Source organism: Bos mutus, chromosome 6, assembly GCF_027580195.1.
Source record: "Bos mutus isolate GX-2022 chromosome 6, NWIPB_WYAK_1.1, whole genome shotgun sequence".
Taxonomy (NCBI): domain Eukaryota; kingdom Metazoa; phylum Chordata; class Mammalia; order Artiodactyla; family Bovidae; genus Bos; species Bos mutus.
The window spans coordinates 93341094-93363033 of NC_091622.1; the positions used below are offsets into that span (position 1 = coordinate 93341094).

The window sequence follows — 21940 nt, forward strand, 5'->3', positions numbered from 1 at the left end:
AAGATTTTGGCAGTCTCAGAAACTGAGATTAATTCAGACCCAAATGTTTTCTAAAAAAAAGATTAATTCATATTGAGTCTGACTTTAAGGTTGTATTCATGAAGAGTACTGGTGAATTTCAGAAATACTATTCTAAATGTCTTTTCAAAATCTAGATGTGGTTAATTTCAGGAATTTGACCTTTTGTCTCCCATGTCTCAACATATATATCTGGTGAGGAAAAGACAACATGTAAGAGAAGCAATGGAAATTAGTGCTACAAATCATGGAGTTGATTAGGCATGAAGCAGAGACACAGCTGTTTTTGGGTGTAAGTCTGTTTGAAGCATTTTTAATTTTAAGCAGGTATGTAAGGAGACAGCTCAGACCTGCATCTTGTACTATCAGACAAATGGAACAAATAGAAAAATTTAATTAGTAATGCTGAAGCTCTAATACTTTGGCCACCTGATGCGAAGTCAACTGCTTGGAAAAGTCCTTGATGCTCGCAAAGATTAAAAGCAGGAGGACAAGGGGACGACAGAGGATGAGATGGTTGGGTGGCATCACCGACTCAGTGGACATGAGTCTGAGTAAGCTCCGGGAGATAGTGAAGGACAGGGAAACCTGGCGTGCTGCAGTCCATGGGGTCGTAAAGAGTAGGACATGACTGAGCAACTGATTAACAAGAACAAAAAATAGGTTAATTAACTAAGGCTGGTTAGTTTCTCTATGGGCTTCCTTGGTGGCTCAGACAGTAAAGAATCTGTCTGCAGTGCAGGAGACCTAGGTTTGACCCCTGGGTTGGGAACATCCCCTGGAAAAGAGAATGACAACTTAGGAGAATTAATTTCTCTCTGGTTACAGTATAAATTCCAAGGAGATTAAATAACAGGTAAGAAGCATACTGAAAAATAACAAAATACAGAACTATAGAAATTGAAACGTAATTCCTGGTGCATCTATGGTCACATAAATATTCTCTAACCTTCTGTCTTCTCTACCAAGAACAATAATCAGTATAGTATGTAGATTTTAAAGTGTAAGTCAATAGAATCCTTTCTGTTCTTAGACTTTTATTTATTTACTTATTTTTGGTGCCATGGAACCGTTTAACAGCCTAGTGAAGTTCAGACTCATTTTTAAAGCATAAAATACTGAGGATCATAAACCTGATCGGTTGTAATGCAAATATCACAGATTCACTGAATTCTGTCCATGGAGAACTTGGGGATCGTTGAACCCAACAAATGCCACTGTGATGTTTACATTAAAAAAAAACAACAACAACAAACTGACATAAGCTGAGAGGAAGCTCTTAGGTTTGAAAGGTTTTTGATTTCACAGTATTCACCCCCCGTCTCCCCACGACTACAATGTGCTTCTCTTTAGAGCCAGGTCCTCAGTGAGGACCGGCCAGACAAGGTTTCTAAGCCATGCATTCATGAACACCTGAAACTTTTATCTGTAGAGACTTTTCGTTTTTCATGGACTCTGTTTTCTCCCCTGCACAAATGTAGCACACACTCAGCTACATGGGGCACGTTTTATGTCAAGCTCATCTTGAGAAAAGTTAAGTTACATAACATTTGACCTTTTATAGGTGTCCTGTATGAGACAACTGAGAACTTTTGATCTGAATATTTTAGGGCGTAAAAACATGATGGCTATAATCACGAGTGTAGAGAACTTTCATTAGTTAATTTTCTACCTGTATGTATGAAAAAGAAGAAATTCATAATAAAATCATTATTAATAAAGTGATACGAAAATGTATTTCACCAGAACGGTTTTCTGAGGAGAATTCTGACTGCCTAGAACATGGGTGGGTCTTCAATTCAGGGAGATGTCCGAGTTATGTTCCCAAATCCAAATGTTTATACATAAATTCTCTGTATTCCACCCTTATTTAAAACAGCGAAAGGTCATGTGCACAGAGGAATGCCTGAGGTTCTGCGGTCTATTCATTCTCTACTTCATGGTTTCTCTTCCTTTTTTCTTCCCCAACTCATGTGACAAATGGCACACTATCTTCAATTCACTGTGGAAGAGGTTCTTAACCCAAGAGAGAGGGAGGACAATTTTCAATTTGAACTTAAACAGCTCCCCACTCCCAGCCCCCACACCAGAAAACCACTATATAGGCTCTGTCTCCTGTTATTCTTGAGTGGCGCCAAAGCTCACCTGCGCTTGCCCCACTCTGTCCCTTCCTAAGGCACTTACTTCATTTATGGGCTGGGGCGGGGGCACTGGAACTACAGCTGCTAACATTTACTGAGGGCTCACTACCTGTTGAGGAACTGAGCTAAATGTTTCACGTGCACGTTCTCATCTAATACCCATGAGAGAAAAGCATCATCTTCACGTTTCAGAGAAGGAAACTGGCCTGAGAAATCTTGTGTGACTTCAGTGCAAACAGCTAATGAGGGGCTGACCGGGGATTTCAACCTAAGTCATCTGACTGCAATGGCACCCCACTCCAGTACTCTTGCCTGGCAAATCCCATGGATGGAGGAGCCTGGTGGGCTGCCGTCCGTGGGGTCACGAAGAGTTGGACACGACTGAGCGACTTCACTTTCACTTTTCACTTTCATGCATTGGAGAAGGAAATGGCAACCCACTCCAGTGGGACACTCCAGAGTCGGACACGACTGAAGCGACTTAGCAGCAGCGCAGCAGCAGCAGCATCTGACTCTAGAGCTGAAGCTCCGAAACAAGCAAATACATGCTTTGGTGAACATTATTCTCTTTACCCAGTGTCCTCTTAGCTCTTTTCTATCAGAAGGCTTTTTTTTACCTAAACTGAAGCAGGGAAATGTGTCCTTAAGTTCCTGGCTTGTGTAAATCTTGGGGACATGAAGATCCTTAATTTCCTCTCACCACTGGGTGCCAGGAAGCTGAAAGTCAGACTGATGGGCCTTATATAGAAACTTACCACAGATACTTATGAAGTAATCCTAAACCTGGCTTATTTCCATTATCCTATTATTTTCCTTTGCTTCTAGTTTGTTTTATGAATCTTGCATATATAAATTAATTTTTAAGCATAAGCAACTTTTGTGGAACAAAGCGCTCCACAAAAAAGCAGTGGTTGAGAACTCACTATTGAAATGGTGAAGTGAAATGGTGAAGTGAAATGGTGCAGTGAAATGGTGGTAACCCTATCTACTGGACTCAACTTCTATTGTGACAATGAAAGAAAAAGTTTGTGAAAGCCATCAGAGAGTTCAAATTTTAGATAACATTTGAGAAAAGCCATTCTATAATCAGTAATATTGGAAAAAAAAAATCTGTTTTGATACTCTGACGTATATACCTCCACCATTTAGACTAAAGTCATAAATCCATTCTAAAAACATATACCTACCTGGAAAATACCTTTCTGGAACTTTGGAAATGTAGAACAGGAAAGCAAGAAGAGCAATCACATACATCACAACTACACGGGGTGCAAAGTCCTGAAAAGCAAAACACAGTTTTTCACAGATCTCCCGACTGTGACTGAACTTCCAACTTACTGATATTATAAATCTAATTAATATAATTAAACACAGAGAATTAGAATTCATAGGTGGGATTTAAGTCTATTGAATCTTACAGACAGTCTCCAGTAATAGAAACCTAGCTCTCAATACTTTCGGAAGCGTTTCATAGGAGTGGAACACAGAGACTGCCCTAAGGGTCAGGGCACTAAAGCAGCTAAAGCTTCAACAGGGTGAAAGTGCAAAGGGCAGCCAACTCCCATTTTTACAACATGGGTGCCTGCGTGGAATACATGTGGGAATGGAGTAACCAGCTGAATAAGCAAAGAGACTAAACAGGGATCTGTGGCTGGAAAAGACCCAAGAGGCTCAGCCCAACAGTGATATCTATTCCACCATCCCGGATAAATGATTCTCTTGAATACTACTGTGCAAAGATCTCTTGGAAAGCTTTCCTTGTCCTAAGAAAATCAGCCAGCTCTAATTTATACACCTTGTTCCTAATTCTGATTATAAACCTAATTTACTAAGAAGCCATTTAAGAAATAAAACAAATGACTTTTCTTCCCTCTACACATATTCGAGAACCATCATGGAGCCCCTCTCCCCTGAAACCTATGTTCTCAGACAATCAACCTCAGATTCTACAAACATTCTAGAACAAAGCTCCACTGTACCTCCAGGATAGCTGTTTGGAACTTTGCATCTTTGGTCAAGCACCTCTCTCTCCATCTTTTTAAAACTAGACCTTACTGGAGAATTTCTCTGGAAGTCTCCCTTTGTTTCTGTACTGGGATGATCTCTGTTTATATTAGATTTCCATCTTAGAGAACCAGTCTTCCTAAGCCATATTTCAAGACTGCTGAACACAGGAAAGTGTCCCCCCGCCCTCCCTCACACTTATTTTTTTCAATTTCTTAAAAATCTACTGGCCTAATAGGTCTGGTTCTCTTTCTTTAATAACAAGATAAGCTTATGGTAAGCTTGAAAGTGAAAGTGAAGTGGCTTAGTTGTGTCCGACTCTTTGCGACCCCATGGACTGTAGCCTACCATGCTCCTCCATCCATGGGATTATCCAGGCAAGAGTACTGGTGTGGGTTGCCATTTCCTTCTCCATATGATAAGCTTAAAAAGATGCATTTCCCTCATCCCCAAACATTCACTTCTGTATCAACAATTACTCACTTCTGGTTAGGATTGAATCTATTAAGAGAGTGGCACTTCTCCATTCTATTTCCTGGGCATCAAAACTGTCACAAAAATGATGTTTTCACAGATACCAGGATCACTGAAGTTATTTATCACCACTATCACACCTTTATCCCAATTTTTTAGTCTTATAAAGCATCACCCTCATTCTCAAGTTGGCAACACAGCCAAATCATATCACTCAATTCACTACACCAGACTTCCTTTCTTTTTAGTTTTATATGCAGATGATTTCCACCATGCTGTTAGCAATAGTATATAAGCCTACCATTAGCCTCTACTCTTCTAAAAAAATATAATTCTTTTGAATAAAACCTGCATTTAAATCTCCATATTTCAAAGGTCCTATTGTAACAAGTGTATGCAATTTCTTCTAGATTTCTCAGCATAATTATGTTAAAAATTCTTGTTTACTCCCTAGCACATACTTAGAGCATTTATATACAAATCTCTAAGAATTTAGATCTTACTTCTAACTCCCTTCTCAAGAATGCTGAGGAATTCTGAGGTTCTCCCTAATGTACTCCAGCTCTCCCCGTAACAACTAATGGTCTTTTATTTCTCAATATATTTTCCCTGCGGGGTAGAATATGGTCCCATGGCTCTAGCTGCCAAGAGATTTTCAAATCTCTATTACTAGTCTCAATCTCTGAGCTAAATCCACACCTGATCTCCACTTTAACACCCCACAGGTACTGCAGACTCAAGAGGTCCAAGAATAAATCCTTCCCAACTCCTTCCCTTCCACAAACAAGCAAATCAGCTGCTTCTCCTGGCACTGACCTTGCCCCAGCTGACAAAGCTGGAAACTTAGGAGTCCTCCTCTACAGGGAGGACCTGGATATTTACACTCCAAGGGGAACAGAAAACAGTTAAGAATGTATCATCTTACAGAAATACATCTCAGAAGAAAATAGTAGTTAGAATCTATGCTGCAGAGTATGTTTTATTTATTTATTAACTATAGATGTGAAAAATTACTGCATCATTATGCAATTATAAATGTGCCCTCAAATGACAAAGACCCACCCGCTTGGCCGGAGTACACTATTTTACCCGAAGGAATGAAATTAAAAGGACAAAAACAACGGGAACATACTGACCACACTCAGCCTACCTGGACGATAGGAGCACCAATTCCTCCATTGAGCCACACCCAGTGGAGAGTAGGGATGACTCCATACCCGGAAACAGAACAGAAGATGATAGAACGCAGCCTCTGCCACTGCTGTGTGAGGTAATTGGGATGGATCTGAGCAAAGAACACGGCCAGGATCATAGCAAGCACGGTGATCAGGTACACCTGACGCCAATACTAGAATGAAAGGACATCGCATTTCAATTATCACTGACAATAAGGAAAGGGAATGAGCAATTTTCAATTTTGGCTTCTAAGGAATGCATTCCAAACTGTACTTACTTTGGTATTTTCACTTCCAAACACAATTACCTTCCTTCCTTAAGACAATGCACGTTGCATACAATTGTTAGGTCTCTTAGGATGACAAACCAAACCCCAAAGTGAGGCGGTAAAGAACACATTTATTCACACAAAAGCATTCCCTGCTGCTGCTGCTGCTAAGTCACTTCAGTCGTGTCCAACTCTGTGAGACCCCATAGACGGCAGCCCACGAGGCTCCCCCGTCCCTGGGATTCTCCAGGCAAGAACACTGGAGTGGGTTGCCATTTCCTTCTCCAATGCATGAAAGTGAAAAGTGAAAGTGAAGTCACTCAGTCGTGTCCGACTCCTAGGGACCCCATGGACTGCAGCCCACCAGGCTCCTCTGTCCATGGGATTTTCCAGGCAAGAGTACTGGAGTGGGGTGCCATTGCCTATTATATGCCAGGGGCAACTAAAGTTTTGTGGAAACAAAGACAAAGCTCAATGGGCGAGTTCACAGGCTATGAGGGGGGCAGACGTATAAGGAGATGATTATAATCAAAGGATAAGGACTGCAGTTGAGTTATGAACAGAATGTTGTAGGACCATAGAAGAGGGAGCAATTGCTACCTGAAAGAGTTAAAAAATGCTTCATAGAGGAAATGACAACTAATCTGGGTCCTGAGGAATATGTAAGATTTTGTGAGAGGAGGGAGCTCTCAAGGAAAAGGAAGCACAATGGAGCAAGGAAGCTTTGTGAAGGGAACTTGAAAGGCAGATAAGCTGTTGGGCTATGTATTTGTAACTTTTCCAAGCTGGCGCTGAGGGAGTAGCAGAGCTCTTGAAGAAAAAGATGATGTAGTTATTTTTCAAACTAACTTATTAGAATAACTCTGACATCAGTGTAAAGAAAGAAAAAAAGAGGTGACAGGAAGCCAGCTAGGAGGATATTAAATATTTGATTCAAAGAGAAAATGGCTTGGACTGTTGCTGAACAAGAAAGACAGATGTGAGCACCAGATTCAGGAGGCATTTTTGAAGTAAACTAAAATTTTAATGGTTGACTGTTTATGGGATAGGGCAGCAGAGGATGGGTCAGCTGTTTGCTGTAGAAAAGGCCACGCAGATGGCTTCTACTAGTGGAGCAAATGAACAGGTGACCCAGCATGAGGGTGTGTGTGTACTGGGGGTAGAAAATGGTGAAACATGAAATATCATTCATTTCAAAGTACATCAAGTGTGAAGGGCTTACAGAATTATTTAGGTATCTAAACGAGAGGTTGAAAAGCTAGTCCTGAAGCTCAAAAGTTGTTAGTTGTCCTAACAACTCAGTTAGGACAGAATTCTTAACCTGGGCTCCAAGGACTTCTCTGGGACCATTACAACTTGCTGAAACTCACATGTCAAAATGACTGGTCAGTCTGCACCCAAATGCATATTATCTGGGATGGAGGGTCCACAGTTTTCAATCTCATTCTCAAAGCAGCCTGTGTTCCTTAAAAGGTAAAGCGCCATTAGAGCAACTGAATATTTGGTTAAATGATGAGATATCAGAGGTAAGAAAACAATTTTTCCTTTAAATGATTATGGACTATATTAGCTCTAGCAGACTTTTGTTTTTTTCCTCTTTAATCTACCTTGGAGTTCTGGTTCTTCTGAAAAAAGATTTACAGTTTTCCCACTAGTCTCTCTGATGATCAGAATGCTTGGGAAGAGGTAAACAAAAAACCGGTTTCAGAGAAATACAGAATAAGATAAGCAAAACATTTCTAGTATTACATACTCAAAAGCCTATTTTTAAAGATGTCAACATTTTCATGTAAAATGAGTAAGTTGTGAAAGGTGAGCAGATATGGGCAGTTTACTACTAAAATCAAATCAATTTACAACAGGGTAAATGGCATATATATTTAATTATATGCTTCCATTCCAATGTAATCAGGCCTGAGGAACAAATGGCTTATGAGCAAGTGGCTATCATTAATAATGTTCTTACATTCAAACCAAATTCTGAGTTTTCACTTTGCTAGTTTTACACTCTAGCAGTGTTGCCATTTTTCTCCATTACTGTGGAGTGACAAAGATCCTACTTAAGAATTCCCAACAATCAGAGGTCTCCTGTGCTGCAGCCTACCCTCCCAGGGAGTGAAGGCTGGGGATATGGTCTGGACTCCTCATTCCAAGGGGAGGGCTCAGACAGGACAGACTCTCGTCCTGTGACTAGCAGGTCCGCTGTTCCTTGGAGAGTGGCTCAGTTTTGGCTCTGAAAGGGAAGGAACTAAAAGGATAAAAGGAAAAGAGAAAATGGTTTGGTGGGGGGCAGGAGAAAAAGAGAGGCGGGTCGATGGGGACTTTCTGAATGGGAGGTCTTGAGATGGACTTGACTGAGACATGAGATGAGGAGGGAGTTGGCCAATAAATTCAGATCAGCTGCTGTATAATTTGATCACAGTGTTTCAAATGCTGCTTACCCAAGGCAAAAACTGACTTTTCTAACTTGAGGCTCAGAAAGCAGCGGTGATCAAGAATTCAGATAGTAGTAGTAGTGTTAGTTGCTCAGTCGTGTTAGACTCTTTGCGACCCCATGGACTGTAGTCTGTCAGGCTCCTCTATCCGTGGGATTCTCCAGGCAAGGATACTGGAGTGGGTTGCCATTCCCTTCTCCAAGGGATCTTTCCAACCCAGGGACTGAACCCGGGTGTCCTGCGTTGCAGGCAGATACTTTACCATTTGAGCTACAAGATATGTTAGAATTCAGAGCAGACACATGTTAAACACACTCACCACTCATCTGGTCTGTCTCTAGGTCTGACTCTAACTATAAGACTAAGGAAAGGAAAATATATTTCTTATATAAGAATATTGGTCAACACATTCACAGATATACTTTTCTTTTTTTTTCCACTGAGAGAGGAATAAAGGATAAGAAGGGAAAATGGAAAGCAGCACCTAGCTTCATAATTTTAACCAGCACTAACTTGATCTTCAACTCCAGCAACACAAAAATAAAAGATGTGTAATGTGCATCTGAGGACTCAGATAGCTATATGGTTTTAGTGAGGAAATAGTAAAATTTAATATTTCACAATAAACTGTGGAAAATTCTGAAAGAGATGGGAATACCAGACCACCTGACCTGCCTCTTGAGAAATCTATATGCAGGTCAGGAAGCAACAGTTAGAACTGGACATGGAACAACAGACTGGTTCCAAATAGGAAAAGGAGTATGTCAAGGCTGTATATTATCACCCTGCTTATTTAACTTCTATGCAGAGTACATCATGAGAAACGCTGGACTGGAAGAAGCACAAGCTGGAATCAAGATTGGTGGGAGAAATATCAATAACCTCAGATACGCAGATGACACCACCCTTATGGCAGAAAGTGAAAAGGAACTAAAAAGCCTCTTGATGAAAGTGAAAGAGGAGAGTGAAAAAGTTGGCTTAAAGCTCAACATTCAGAAAACGAAGATCATGGCATCTGGTCCCATCACTTCATGGCAAATAGATGGGGAAACAGTGGAAACAGTGTCAGACTTTATTTTTCTGGGCTCCAAAATCACTGCAGATGGTGACTGCAGCCATGAAATTAAAAGACGCTCACTCCTTGGAAGGAAAGTTATGACCAACCTAGATAGCATATTCAAAAGCAGAGACATTACTTTGCCGACAAAGGTCCGTCTAGTCAAGGCTATGGTTTTTCCAGTGGTCATGTATGGATGTGAGAGTTGGACTGTGAAGAAAGCTGAGCGCCGAAGAATTGATGCTTTTGAACTGTGGTGTTGGAGAAGACTCTTGAGAGTCCCTTGGACTGCAAGGAGATCCAACCAGTCCATTCTGAAGGAGATCAGCCCTGGGTGTTCTCTGGAAGGAATGATGCTAAAGCTGAAACTCTAATAGTTTGGCCACCTCATGAGAAGAGTTGACTGATTGGAAAAGACTCTGATGCTGGGAGGGATTAGGGGCAGGAGGAGAAGGGGACGACTGAAGATGAGATGGCTGGATGGCATCACTGACTCAATAGACGTGAGTCTGAGTGAACTCCAGGAGTTGGTGATGGACAGGGAGGCCTGGCGTGCTGCAATTCATGGGGTCGAAAAGAGTCGGACATGACTGAGCGACTGAACTGAACTGAACTGAATGTTTAAGTTTCAGAAGACAACATATATATATTTTCCATGGAAAATCAGTAAAGGAGTAGGAGCTGATAACAGATGTTAGAGATCATGGGTCCCTTTTGAAAAATGAGTTTATGACTCCACTAGACTTTACTGTTTCTTCAATTAATTATGTGTCTATTCAGAAGTTCAAGGGAATCATGGAAAGATAAAAGACCTATACCTGAAAGGGAGTATGTAAAATGTTTTTAAGTTACTTACATTATTACAATAAAATGCATAAAATACACCGGAGACATAGCAGCCCAGTATTCCAATAGAAATTCCTGCATAATCTAATGCCATCCATCTTCGACAGGTTTTTTCTGATCGATGGCAGGAAAAGAGATGATAGCCCACGGAGCAAAGCATACAGACCTAGGGAAAATAAAACAAACATTATCAAAGTGAAACAAACAAAATGATAAAAGCAACTCAGGCATGACGTTCAGGGAAGTGGCCAGGTGAAGTCCAGGTTTTTCAGCCAAACAGACCTAGACGCGGATGCTGGCTTTGTGCATGACTATATGTCATTTTCTTAAGCCTCAGTTTCCTCATGGGTAAAATGGGGACAAAAATCATAAAGAAAGAAATCTATACTGATAGCTATTTTATAAGACAAACAATTTAAATGAGTAGTACAATAGAAGGAAATCTATCTATTGCATCTTATTTTGATCCATGAATGTTTCCTTTTAAAAACTACTTACTATAGAAGTAAGGCATGTCCTTAGAAAGATGAAAAGAAAAAAATGCAATTTGATGATATAAAAAAATAAGCCCCACCCAATCTACTCTTCAGTGATAGCCACTGGTAACACCTTTTATGTGCCTGTCCAGATATTTTCAACGAACATATCAAACACCTATGAAACAGAAGTCTATATATACACACATAAGAACACATTTTAAATTAATCAGATAAAATCATATTATATAGTTTGCTCTGCTATTTGTTTTTTTCACTTAATTTAAGATCTTTTATGCCTGTATGAGACTTCATTGTATAGAGTTTAAGTTAAAGTTAAACATGGCTTTGGTGCATTCAAGGAAAAATAATTGTGACTTATGCTGACTATATGTTGCCAAATTGAGAGCAAAGCTTATCTAATTCAATCGGGTGCTGTGAAGATTGATAAGGTTTCTGTAGCTGAACTCCCTCTAGTCATTAAATACCAGCTGTGTGTCATGTACTGGGGATACAAAGATGAAGCCTCTACTATCAAAGAGATTTTTTTTGGGCAAGTGAGCAAATGGTGATGTTGGAAGTCCTATAGGAACCGTGCAGAGCACAGTTAGAAAACAGAGGAGGGAGGGAACTGGGTCTGTGGGTGCATGCGTACCCTGGAGGGTGGGAGCTGCAGGAGGAAGAAAGTCACATATTTCATAGGAGGGCTGCCGCTTGAGCGGCACCTCAGTTGCTCTGGCATTCATCAAGGACAGAAACAAAGGTGTGCGCGGGGTTACGGGTGGGTCCACAGCAAAAGCAGCATATTAAACACAACACCCTAAGCAATGAATGCCATGTGGTCTTCTTCATGATATGATTAGGACAAGTCCTATACATCAAGGAGTCTTAACTTCAATATTATGGACTCTGTGATACTACTGAAGATTTTAATGCACCTTTATAGAAAGGTTGACATGAGAGGTTACAACACTAGCCTTAGGAAACAATGACTAGAGCCTACACTAAGGCAAGGACAGTGGGGATGGGGAAAATGGGCCAGATAAATGGTCATCTAGCCATTCTATTGGAGAAGGCAATGGCAACCCACTCCAGTACTCCTGCCTGGGAAATCCCATGGACAGAGGAGCCTAGTAGGCTACAGTCCATGGGGTCACGAAGAGTCGGACACGACTGAGCAACTTCACTTTCACTTTTCACTTTCATGCACTGGAGAAGGAAATGGCAACCCACTCTAGTATTCTTGCCTGGAGAATCCCAGGGACAGGGGAGCCTGTTGGGCTGCCGTCTATGGGGTCACACAGAGTTGGACACGGCTGACGTGACTTAACAGCAGCAGCCATTCTATGGGGTTCCTAGGTGGTGCTAGTGGTAAAGAATCCGCTTGCCAATGCAGGAGACTTAAGAGATGCGGGTTTGATCCCGGGGTTGGGAGATCCTCTGAAGAAGGAAAAGGCAACCCACTTCAGTATTCTTGCCTGGAGAATCCCATGGACAGAGGAGCCTGGCAGGCTACAGTCCATGGGTTCCAAACAGCTGGACCCAACTTAGCAACTAAAAACAAACAACAATATACAAATCAGTCCCCACAGCCTCAATATCAACATTCAAAACAAGGTTCCTAACTAGAGTCTGATTTCTTCTTCTGCTATCTAAAATCCTTAATGCTCTGTGGCTTTGGCTACTAAACTGCAAGTCAGAGTGCACTGACCCAATTAAACGTAACTTTAAGAAGTTATGTTTTCTATTATCCTTGAGATAAAAGGATACATCCAGAGAACATGAAGGGGTACTTTCTCACTGCCTGGAAAAGACCTCACTGCCACAGTGCTGAGTGACATAAGCAGAGTCGATGCCTCTCAGAAGGAGGTAGAAAGGTAGGCAGGCAAGTGTGAGGCACGTGTGCATCCACAAACATCTGGAGCGATTTTACCCCAAATGTCCACCGTGCAAGTGGAATTTCAAATGGCTTTTTATAATACTTTCTTCCAAATACCACTTGTTTGCTCGAATTTCTACATGAGCGTATCTTATAGTAATAAAAAGAAACAACAAGAAAGCTACTTTCATTGTGAAAAGGAAAGTAAAACTGGAAAGAGAAAAATAACAGTATCAAGTGGAAAAGATTAATAAAATATAGGGTATTCACAGAGGACATGTGAATGTTTGAAGAGTTAGCCTAAACTAAAGTATGTTCTGTTTTGAAAGGGACATGTTGTTAGAGTTGCTTAAAAAAAACTGGCTGAAAAATTATCTGACATATTGAGTATGTCTGTTTTCCGTGAAGTTTCCTTCTGTGGAATATCTCACTCCATCCAGGTAGACAGACAACCACCACCTACAAGTCCAGAAAGTGCTAAGCTGTCTCTTGCTTCCGGGCCTGTCCACACATTTTTCATGCTTCAATGCCCTGCCTCACTCTCCCTCTGGGATGTGATCTTGATGTCAGGCTGGTTTTGTTCTGCACCAGAGTCCCAATACCTGGCTTGGTGCCTGGATATAGACAGGAGATATGAAAAAATTATTTCTGGAACTGAATGTTAAGGAACTGAATATAGGGAAAGGCATTCTCAAATTTTATTTTTCTCTAAGATAGAAAGATTTCTGAGAAAGCACAAAGCCCCTGAAATTACACTCTACTATTTAGAATGCACTATATTAATCTTATTGGTAGGAAAGCATGAGCATTTAAAAAGTTCAGGAAAGAGAAAAAAAATGTTATATATCTTTAAAAAATTAAATGTATATCAGTATTAATACATACACTGATGATTTATCATGCTGCCTGCTGACTCGAAGAATCTGGAGAAACTGGGTGAACAAGTTATAATATCATAAAAATAACAAAAATGGTATTTGTAAGTAGGGCAGGTGTGCTCATGTGACTTCAGCAAGCTGTGCTGTGTGTAACAGAAAGATCACTGCACCAGCAGTTAGGAGAACAGGACTTTACTGGCCTACTGAACAGCCTTGAGCAAGTGACTCTAACACTTTAGGCATTTCTTCATTGGCAGGTGTTTTAATTATTTCATCTTCTCAGTTTTGTAACGCAGTGCTTTCTTAAACCACTATGAAAATAAACATATATTCCCTGAACTAACATCAGCTGTGGCTGGGAGGATAACGGGCAGGCCGAGGGTCAGAGGAAAGCTTGTGGGATCCTCAAAGGAGATAGTATCCATATAATTAGCAGTAGAGCATAAACCAGTTTTTCTGATTATTGATTATAAGAGCATCTTAATAGTGGGCGTGTGTGTTAGTCACTTAGTCGTGTCTGACTCTGACTCGAGACCCCATGGACTGTAGCCCACCAGGCTCCTTTGTCCATGGAATTCTCCAGGCAAGAATACTGAAGTGGGTTGCCATTCCTTTCTCCAGGGGATCTTTCTGATCCACAGGTCAAAGTCGGGTCTCCTGCATGGCAGGCGGATTCTTTACCATCTGAGACAGGTAAGTATGGGCAAATGGATTCATTTCCATTTTAAAAATAGAGATAGGTTTTAAAGAGATGTTTAGGCTCTGATCAGGACAAAAATTAAACCTGAGAATGAGTATACTGTAAAAAAAAAAAAAAGAAAAAATAATTTTCTAATAATAACACAAAAATACAGAGTATTCTTTCCCTCAAAGAAATTAAAATCTTATTCTAGAAACTAGAATTAGAAGAAAAGGGAGAAGGGGATGTTTCCATTGTGTTTCTTAATCATTTAAGTCCAAAGTTTTGAGTCAGATGATGAAGGCCTGAAATGGATTAACACACAACGAAAGCACAGCTGTGTGGCTGACTTATGGATTCCCCTTTCAGGCAGCAGCAGGTTAACTGCTGGAAGTGCTGGCCTATGTCTGGGGAGGAAGGATGATACTTTTTTCTTTCCATTTTTATGTTTTATCTGTACTTCGCGTTTTTTTTTTTAATTTAAAAAATATCATCTGGATTTTGGTCCATATTAGCTTTCTTCTTTAGAAACTCGTGTTTGAAAAATTATTAAACATGACTTTTAAAGGCCTTTTTACAGATTGCTGAAGAAAAGTAAAAGTGCTGAGGGACCAACACGTTAGGTCAATGGAGGAAAAGGCACAGAGAAGAAACGAAGTATTTCAAATCAGGAAAGTGCAAAAGGCCCAAAGGAGACTAACATTAAAGTGAGAGAAAAGATTAATACCAGCAAAACGAGGCAACAGAATTAAGACAATAAGGAAACAAGTACAAAAGTCATAGACATATAAAAGGTGAGAAATGTTCCCAAACAAGTTTTAAGCACACAATAGGGTTCTACTTCAGTTGGCAAATAGAACACAATGAGAGATTTCTATCTCTGGATTAATCTTACAGCACAGATGTCTAGAGAAAGGAAGAAAAAAGAAATTTTCTCAATCTTTCAAACTTCATGGATTTCAAATACACTCTCAGAAAAACATACTTTGGGTGCTTCTATTAGGAAATCGAATAAGCTAGCTTACACGCTGCTTTGGGGCTCTTTGTAGCAAGTGGTGGGTGTGGAGTAAGGCCACCTGCCCAAGCCTGTGGGACCAAAGTTCTCTTTAGCAACAACAGTGCTTGTGAAATGAGACTTACCTGGAAGCAGAAGAGACAAATGGAACAAATTACAAAATCTTCTCTGGATGCACTTGCTGAAGGTAACACAGATGTCATGTCATATATTCCCAGCGTGAAGAAGAGGAAGAAACCTAACAAATGACTCCAGATGTTTACTGTCTCATTAGATAAAATGAACAAACTGGAAAAACAAACAAACAAACATGCAGCTCAGATTCAGATCTGCTGGCTCACTGGAGGCATTTATAAGGGTAGGGACAATTTGGTTGGTGGTGGACGTTATCAAATACTCGCTACTTTAAGCCCTTAACTCCATCTTGGCCTTTTTAAATTTGATGTACCATTTAGTTTAAGTTTTTCCACAACTCCATCAATCCTGGGATCTTACAGTTTTTTGTTTTTTTTTCCCCTTCCCATCTCTTATTATATTTACCATTTCAGTTATTTATGTATAAATTCCATCTCATTCTCTAGCATATCAATTCCCTGACAACTGGCACCATTAATCTTTATGATACCACTGTTCTCAGCACAGGGTCCTGCTCAGATTAGATGCTACGTGTCTACAGAAATAAACATACAGATTAAAACTGGGTGCTAGCTAACACAGTCTGACATTCAGTAATAGGCATCTGAAAACCTGCTAAGCTTAGGCATACTTCAAAATACCTTTTTAGTATACACTGGGTTTCCCTGGCAGCTCAGATGGTAAAGAACCTGCCTGCAATGCAAGAGACCCAGGTTCGATCCCTGGGTTGGGAAGATGCCCTGGAGAAGGGAATGAATGGCTACCCACTCCAGTATTCTTGCCTGGAAAATTCCATGGACAGAAGAGCATGGCAGGCTACAGTCCATGGAGTCACAAAGAGTCGGACATGACTGAGAAACTAACACTTTCACTTCAGTATATATAACAGGCAAGTGCAAAGTTAAATGGACTTGAAACAAGCAGGATAAATACAAATGGATCCACCGGAGATGTTCTTTAAGACAGGCATGCTCCAACAACTTTGCTGAGGTTGTTCTGAAACCAAACTAGTTTCCAGGTAGCATGAGTTTATTCTTTGTTGGAATAACAGGAGGTTACTTTTAGTATCTTTCCCAGCTGAGCTACCAGGGAAGCCATAAAGGAAAGATATAAGCATCTGAATGCAGAGTTCCAAAAAATAGCAAGAAGAGATGAAAAAGCCTTCCTCAGCGATCAGTGCAAAGAAACAGAGAAAACAACAGAATGGGAAAGACTAGAGATCTCTTCAAGAAAATGAGAGATACCAAGGGAACATTTCATGCAAAGATGGGCTTGATAAAGGACAGAAATGGTGTGGATCTAAGAGAAGCAGAAGATATTAAGAAGAGGTGGCAAGAAAACACAGAAGAACTGTACAAAAAAGATCTTCATGACTCAGATAATCATGATGATGTGATCACTCACCTAGAGCCAGACATCCTGGAATGTGAAGTCAAGTGGGCCTTAGAAAGCATCACTACAAACAAAGCTAGTGGAGGTGATGGAATTGCAGTTGAGCTATTTCAAATCCTGAAAGATGATGCTGTGAAAGTGCTGCACTCAATATGCCAGCAAATTTGGAAAACTCAGCAGTGGCCACAGGACTGGAAAAGGTCGGTTTTCATTCCAATCCCAAAGAAAGGCATTGCCAAAGAATGCTCAAACTACCGCATAATTGCACTCATCTCACACACTAGTAAAGTAATGCTCAAAATTCTCCAAGCCAGGCTTCAGCAATACGTCAATCGCGAACTTCCTGATGTTCAAGCTGGTTTTAGAAAAGGCAGAGGAACCAGAGATCAGATTGCCAACATCTGCTGGATCATGGAAAAAGCAGAAGAGTTCAAGTAAAACATCTATTTCTGCTTTATTGACTATGCCAAAGCCTTTGACTGTGTGGATCACAAAAACTGGAAAATTCTGAAAGAGATGGGAATACCAGACCACCTGACCTGCCTCTTGAGAAACCTATATGCAGGTCAGGAAGCAACAGTTAGAACTGGACTGGAACAACAGACTGGTTCCAAATAGGAAAAGGGGTTCATCAAGGCTGTATATTGTCACCGTGCTTATTTAACTTCTATACAGAGTACATCATGACAAACGCTGGGCTGGAAGAAGCACAACTGGAATCAAGATTGCCAGGAGAAATATCAATAACCTCAGATATGCAGATGACACCACCCTTATGGCAGAAAGTGAAGAGGAACTAAAAAGCCTCTTGATGAAAGTGAAAGAGGAGAGTGAAAAAGTTGGCTTAAAGCTCAACATTCAGAAAACGAAGATCATGGCATCTGGTCCCATCACTTCATGGGAAATAGATGGGGAAACAGTGCAAATAGTGTCAGACTTTATTTTCTGGGCTCCAAAATCACTGCAGATGGTGACTGCAGCCATGAAATTAAAAGATGCTTACTCCTTGGAAGGAAAGTTATGACCAACCTAGATAGCATATTCAAAAGCAGAGACATTACTTTGCCAACAAAGGTCCGTCTAGTCAAGGCTATGGTTTTTCCAGTGGTCATGTATGGATGTGAGAGTTGGACTGTGAAGAAAGCTGAGCGCCGAAGAATTGATGCTTTTGAAATGTGGTGTTGGGGAAGACTCTTGAGAGCCCCTTGGACTGCAAGGAGACCCAACCAGTCCATTCTAAAGGAGATCAGTCCTGGGTGTTCATTGGAAACACTGATGCTAAAGCTGAAACTCTTATGGTTTGGCCACCTCATGCGAAGAGTTGACTCATTGGAAATGACCCTGATGTTGGGAGGGATTGGGGGCAGGAGGAGAAGGGGACGACAGAGGATGTAATGGCTGGATGGCATCACTGACTTGATGGACATGAGTCTGAGTGAACTCCGGGAGTTGGGGATGGACAGGGAGGCCTGGCGTGCTGCGATTCATGGGGTCGCAAAGAGTCGGACACGACTGAGCAACTGAACTAAACTGAACTTTTAGTATCAGTACTTGTTGTCATCTTTCAATATGCCCTAACTGGTTTTGAGTTTAAATAGGGCTTCCCAGGTGGCTCAGTGGTAAAGAACCCACCTGCCAATGCAAGAGACTTGGGTTCCATCCTTGGGTCAGGATGATGCCCTGGAGGAGGAAATGGCAACCCACTCCAGTATTTTTGCCTGGGAAATCCCAAGGACAGAAGGGGCTGCAGGCTACATTCCGTGGGGTTGCAAAGAGTCAGACATGAGGGAGCACACACGCAAATGTATAACTCTAACACAGAATTTGCAGCAGTCACCATGGTTCCCATATTCCCATGCCATAAACACAGCGGAGTCTCACACAATCAAACTATATCAAGGATAGAGTGGATCTCGTATCATTAATGTCAGCCTTTATCCTGTACAAGCTCCAAATATAAACACTACTTATATTGGGGAGGGGGAGAAGAGATTCAGGAATGTGAGGAAACATATCTAAGCCCAGGACTGTTTGACAGCCAGTACACATCCGTTACCTCAGAACTTTTCATGTGGTGAAACCCAGGGTAACCTGGTTAAGTGAGCAGAGAGGCACAATCATGGCACGTTCCTTCCAACTAACAGAGTACTGGCAGAACAGCTGTGACCTACTAAACCTCTCCTTATATCTAAGAGATAGATATCGGTATCTATATAGATATAGACACACAGCTGGCCCTCTAGGCAGCTAAAAGAAGAGAGGGCAAAAGCTGAACCTGGAAAACACCAAGCTGGTAGGAAGGGCACTTAGAAGAATATCCCTAGGAGGGGAGCTACTCTTAATCAATGAGAAGTTAGACACATACTCTGATCAGCTGCAAAATCAACAATCAATTTCTTCATCAGCATCTATCCGGCTTCAAATTCAAAGGTCATGGTGTTAACAAGTCACCATTTACTGAGTGTTTATTATGTGCCAGGCTGGGTGTAGTATTTACATACACAAGGACTCATTTAGTCCTTACTACTTTCTGAAGCAGATACTATAATTACCCTCATTCTTACAAACGGGGAGAGTAAGGCAGAGAGAGGTTAACTTTTGTTCAAGGTCCCACAGCTGTGAAGTGGCAGATCTGCATACTCAAGTCTTTTTCACTCAACGGCCTGAGATCTAAAGCACTGTATTTTCACTCCTTGATCTATGAGATTTAGACCTTAACATCAGAATGCAGAGGTGGGTTTAAAGCTATTATTTAAGATAGTTCATTACCCGCTCTATCCATGTGGAACTTCACATCCACAGCAGGGGCTAGCTCTGATTTCTTGTGTAATAACTTATGCAAAGAAGGTGATGGGGAGGAAATGGCACTCAGGATTCAAACTGTCAAATGCCCTGGGCCATTTATTGAAGCCAAGCAGAGATGGACAGTGATGTCACCTTGTGACTCTGAGTTAGAGAAGAACTTCAAAGGCAGGCAGGGTGAAGGAACAGCAGAAAGACGGTGCCAAAAAGAAGATCAAGAATCAAACACGTGGTTGCTGCTTAAGCAACTCAATAGCTCACATTCCAGCAGTGGGGTCTGTCACTACACTGACGTAGAGCTAACCAACATCAGTATCTCAATTGTCTTAAAGTGGGGTCCTGTAATTAAGTACATATAGTGAGTTGTAGGGCTTCCTAGGTGGCTCAGTGGTAAAGAATCTGCCTGCCAATGCAGGAGATGGAGGTTTGATTCCTGGGTCAGGAAGACCTCCTGGAGAAGGAAATGGCAACCCACTCCAATATTCTTGCCTGGAGACGTCCATGAACAGAGGAGCCTGGTGGGCTACAGTCCATAAGGTCGCAAAAGAGTTGTATAGGACTTAAAGACTGAGCATGCAGGCAAGTGAGTTTTAACAGAAATCTAGTCTAAGAACTAGAACGCTAATTTTTCAGTTTTGTTTTCTTTTTAAACTCAGGCTTTCAAGGGACTCAATTTTAAGAATGTAGATGAAGACATTCCTTTTTTTAAAGATGTTTCTATAGTGCTCTAATGGAGGGCGGCACCACCTTATAGGCCCCCTCTGCCATTGTGCTTTTCCCACACAGCGTTTTTCACAATGGTTATTACGTAATAGTGTAATTAGCTCTTTAATGTGTGTCATCCAGGCTAGAGTTCAGTAGATTCACGAGAACAAGGGCCATACTGAGGGGGCTCCATACTATCTACTAAATGCATGAATCAGGAATTTTTAAAAATTTCTATGCCAATGTGAACTTGTTTCTTATTATACCAGCATTTATCTGGCCCCAAATATCTGAATTTCCATACGGCTGCCTTAAAAATAAACAAAGCTTAGGTATACATAGGAGCAAGTATGTCCTCGCCATTGCCAGTGGGGTCGATTCCAACATGTACCCCCAATAAACACCGAATGGAATAAAGGATGTGAACCCTTTGTAAACAGCAAAGCCCCACTGGAGTTAGTGACTATGATCATTGTTACCGTCATTAGTCCATGGATCAAGTACCCCGGCGGGGGAGAAAGAAAGATCACGAAGAGAGGAGAGGTGGCAGAAAAGGATGGAGCAGCTAGGGAACAAGGGGCGCGGAGAACAGCGGGGAAAGCAGCAGGCGGACCAGACAAAAAGGGTTTAGAGGAGGAGGAGCCGCCGGCGCTCCCCACTGGCGCACCCAGCGGAGGCGGCCAGTCTGTACCTTTTGATACACAGCCTGGAAGGCAGGTAGGCCCGGTAGCCGTCGGTGATGTACGGGTTGTCCTTGAGGGACACAGGGATCTGCTCGTAGGTGTAGAGGCGGATGCCGCGGGGCACCAGGACCGGCCAGTACTGGTAGCTGCCCAGCTCGATATAATGTGCGCTTTTCAGCAGCTTCTGATGCATCCTTCCCGGCCGCCGCCGCTCCCCAAGCGGGGAGCTCACCCAGGCCCCGCCTCCCCGGGGAGGGGGCTTCGCCGCCGCCGCAGCCCCCGCCCCGGAGCCCGCGGACACCGCGCGAGGTCCTACGGCCCCGCCGCTACCCAGGCCCGGCTCCGCGAACTGAGCGTCCACCGCCGTCAGCGCCCCGGCGGACCGGGCGGTGTCGCAGCCCTCTCTGACGTCAGCACGCCGCTGCGGGCTCCACCCCTCGGCCCTGGCTTCGATCGGTGTGGTTGGCGACTGGAGGGGGCGTGGTTGGGAAGTGTAGGGGGCGTGGTTATGAAGGAAAGGGGGCGGGGCCAGGGTCCGCGCGGGCGCGCCTTTGTGCCGGGGAGGTGGGTCTCCGTAGGAGCTCCGCTACCTGAGCGCGTAGGGGCGGCGGGCCGCGTCTACTTATCGATGACAAGAGTGCAAAACTGTATAGCAAGTACAGCGGGTTTTTTCTTATTCTGTGTTTAATTAGAAGCAATATATGTTTCATTGTGAAAATCAAAGAGAAAAGACTAACTGGAAGAAAAACAAGAACTAGAAGTAACTCTCACCGGTTACTTTTTTCTTGGCATCTCACACACTTGGTGTCAGAAGGGACCTTCGAGGTTTTCTCGGCTAAGGTCAGTCTTTTGAAATAGTTAGAGATAGAGAAATCTA

The 21940-nt window shown here is 42.1% G+C and overlaps 1 protein-coding gene across 5 annotated transcripts in view; it reads right to left on the reverse strand.

Moving 5' to 3' along the window:
* The window catches only part of PAQR3 (progestin and adipoQ receptor family member 3), a 30624-nt gene extending 9166 nt beyond the window's left edge, over positions 1 to 21458 (reverse strand). For 2 of the 5 annotated variants that reach the window (XR_011464527.1, XM_070372569.1), the window contains exons 1-5: positions 21072 to 21458; positions 15472 to 15634; positions 10430 to 10585; positions 5788 to 5985; positions 3347 to 3437 (exon numbers count right to left, since the gene is read on the reverse strand). Coding sequence is in view for 1 of the 5 variants with exons in the window: in XM_070372569.1 (XP_070228670.1) it covers positions 3347 to 3437; positions 5788 to 5985; positions 10430 to 10585; positions 15472 to 15634; positions 21072 to 21256 (793 nt within the window). In the remaining 4 variants the exon portion in view is untranslated. Of the gene's footprint in view, positions 1 to 2471; positions 2680 to 3346; positions 3438 to 5787; positions 5986 to 10429; positions 10586 to 15471; positions 15635 to 21071 lie in introns of all 5 variants that reach the window. The other 3 variants (XR_011464528.1, XR_011464529.1, XR_011464530.1) reach the window with 3 other exon arrangements.
* Between the last annotated feature and the right edge of the window lie 482 nt (positions 21459 to 21940).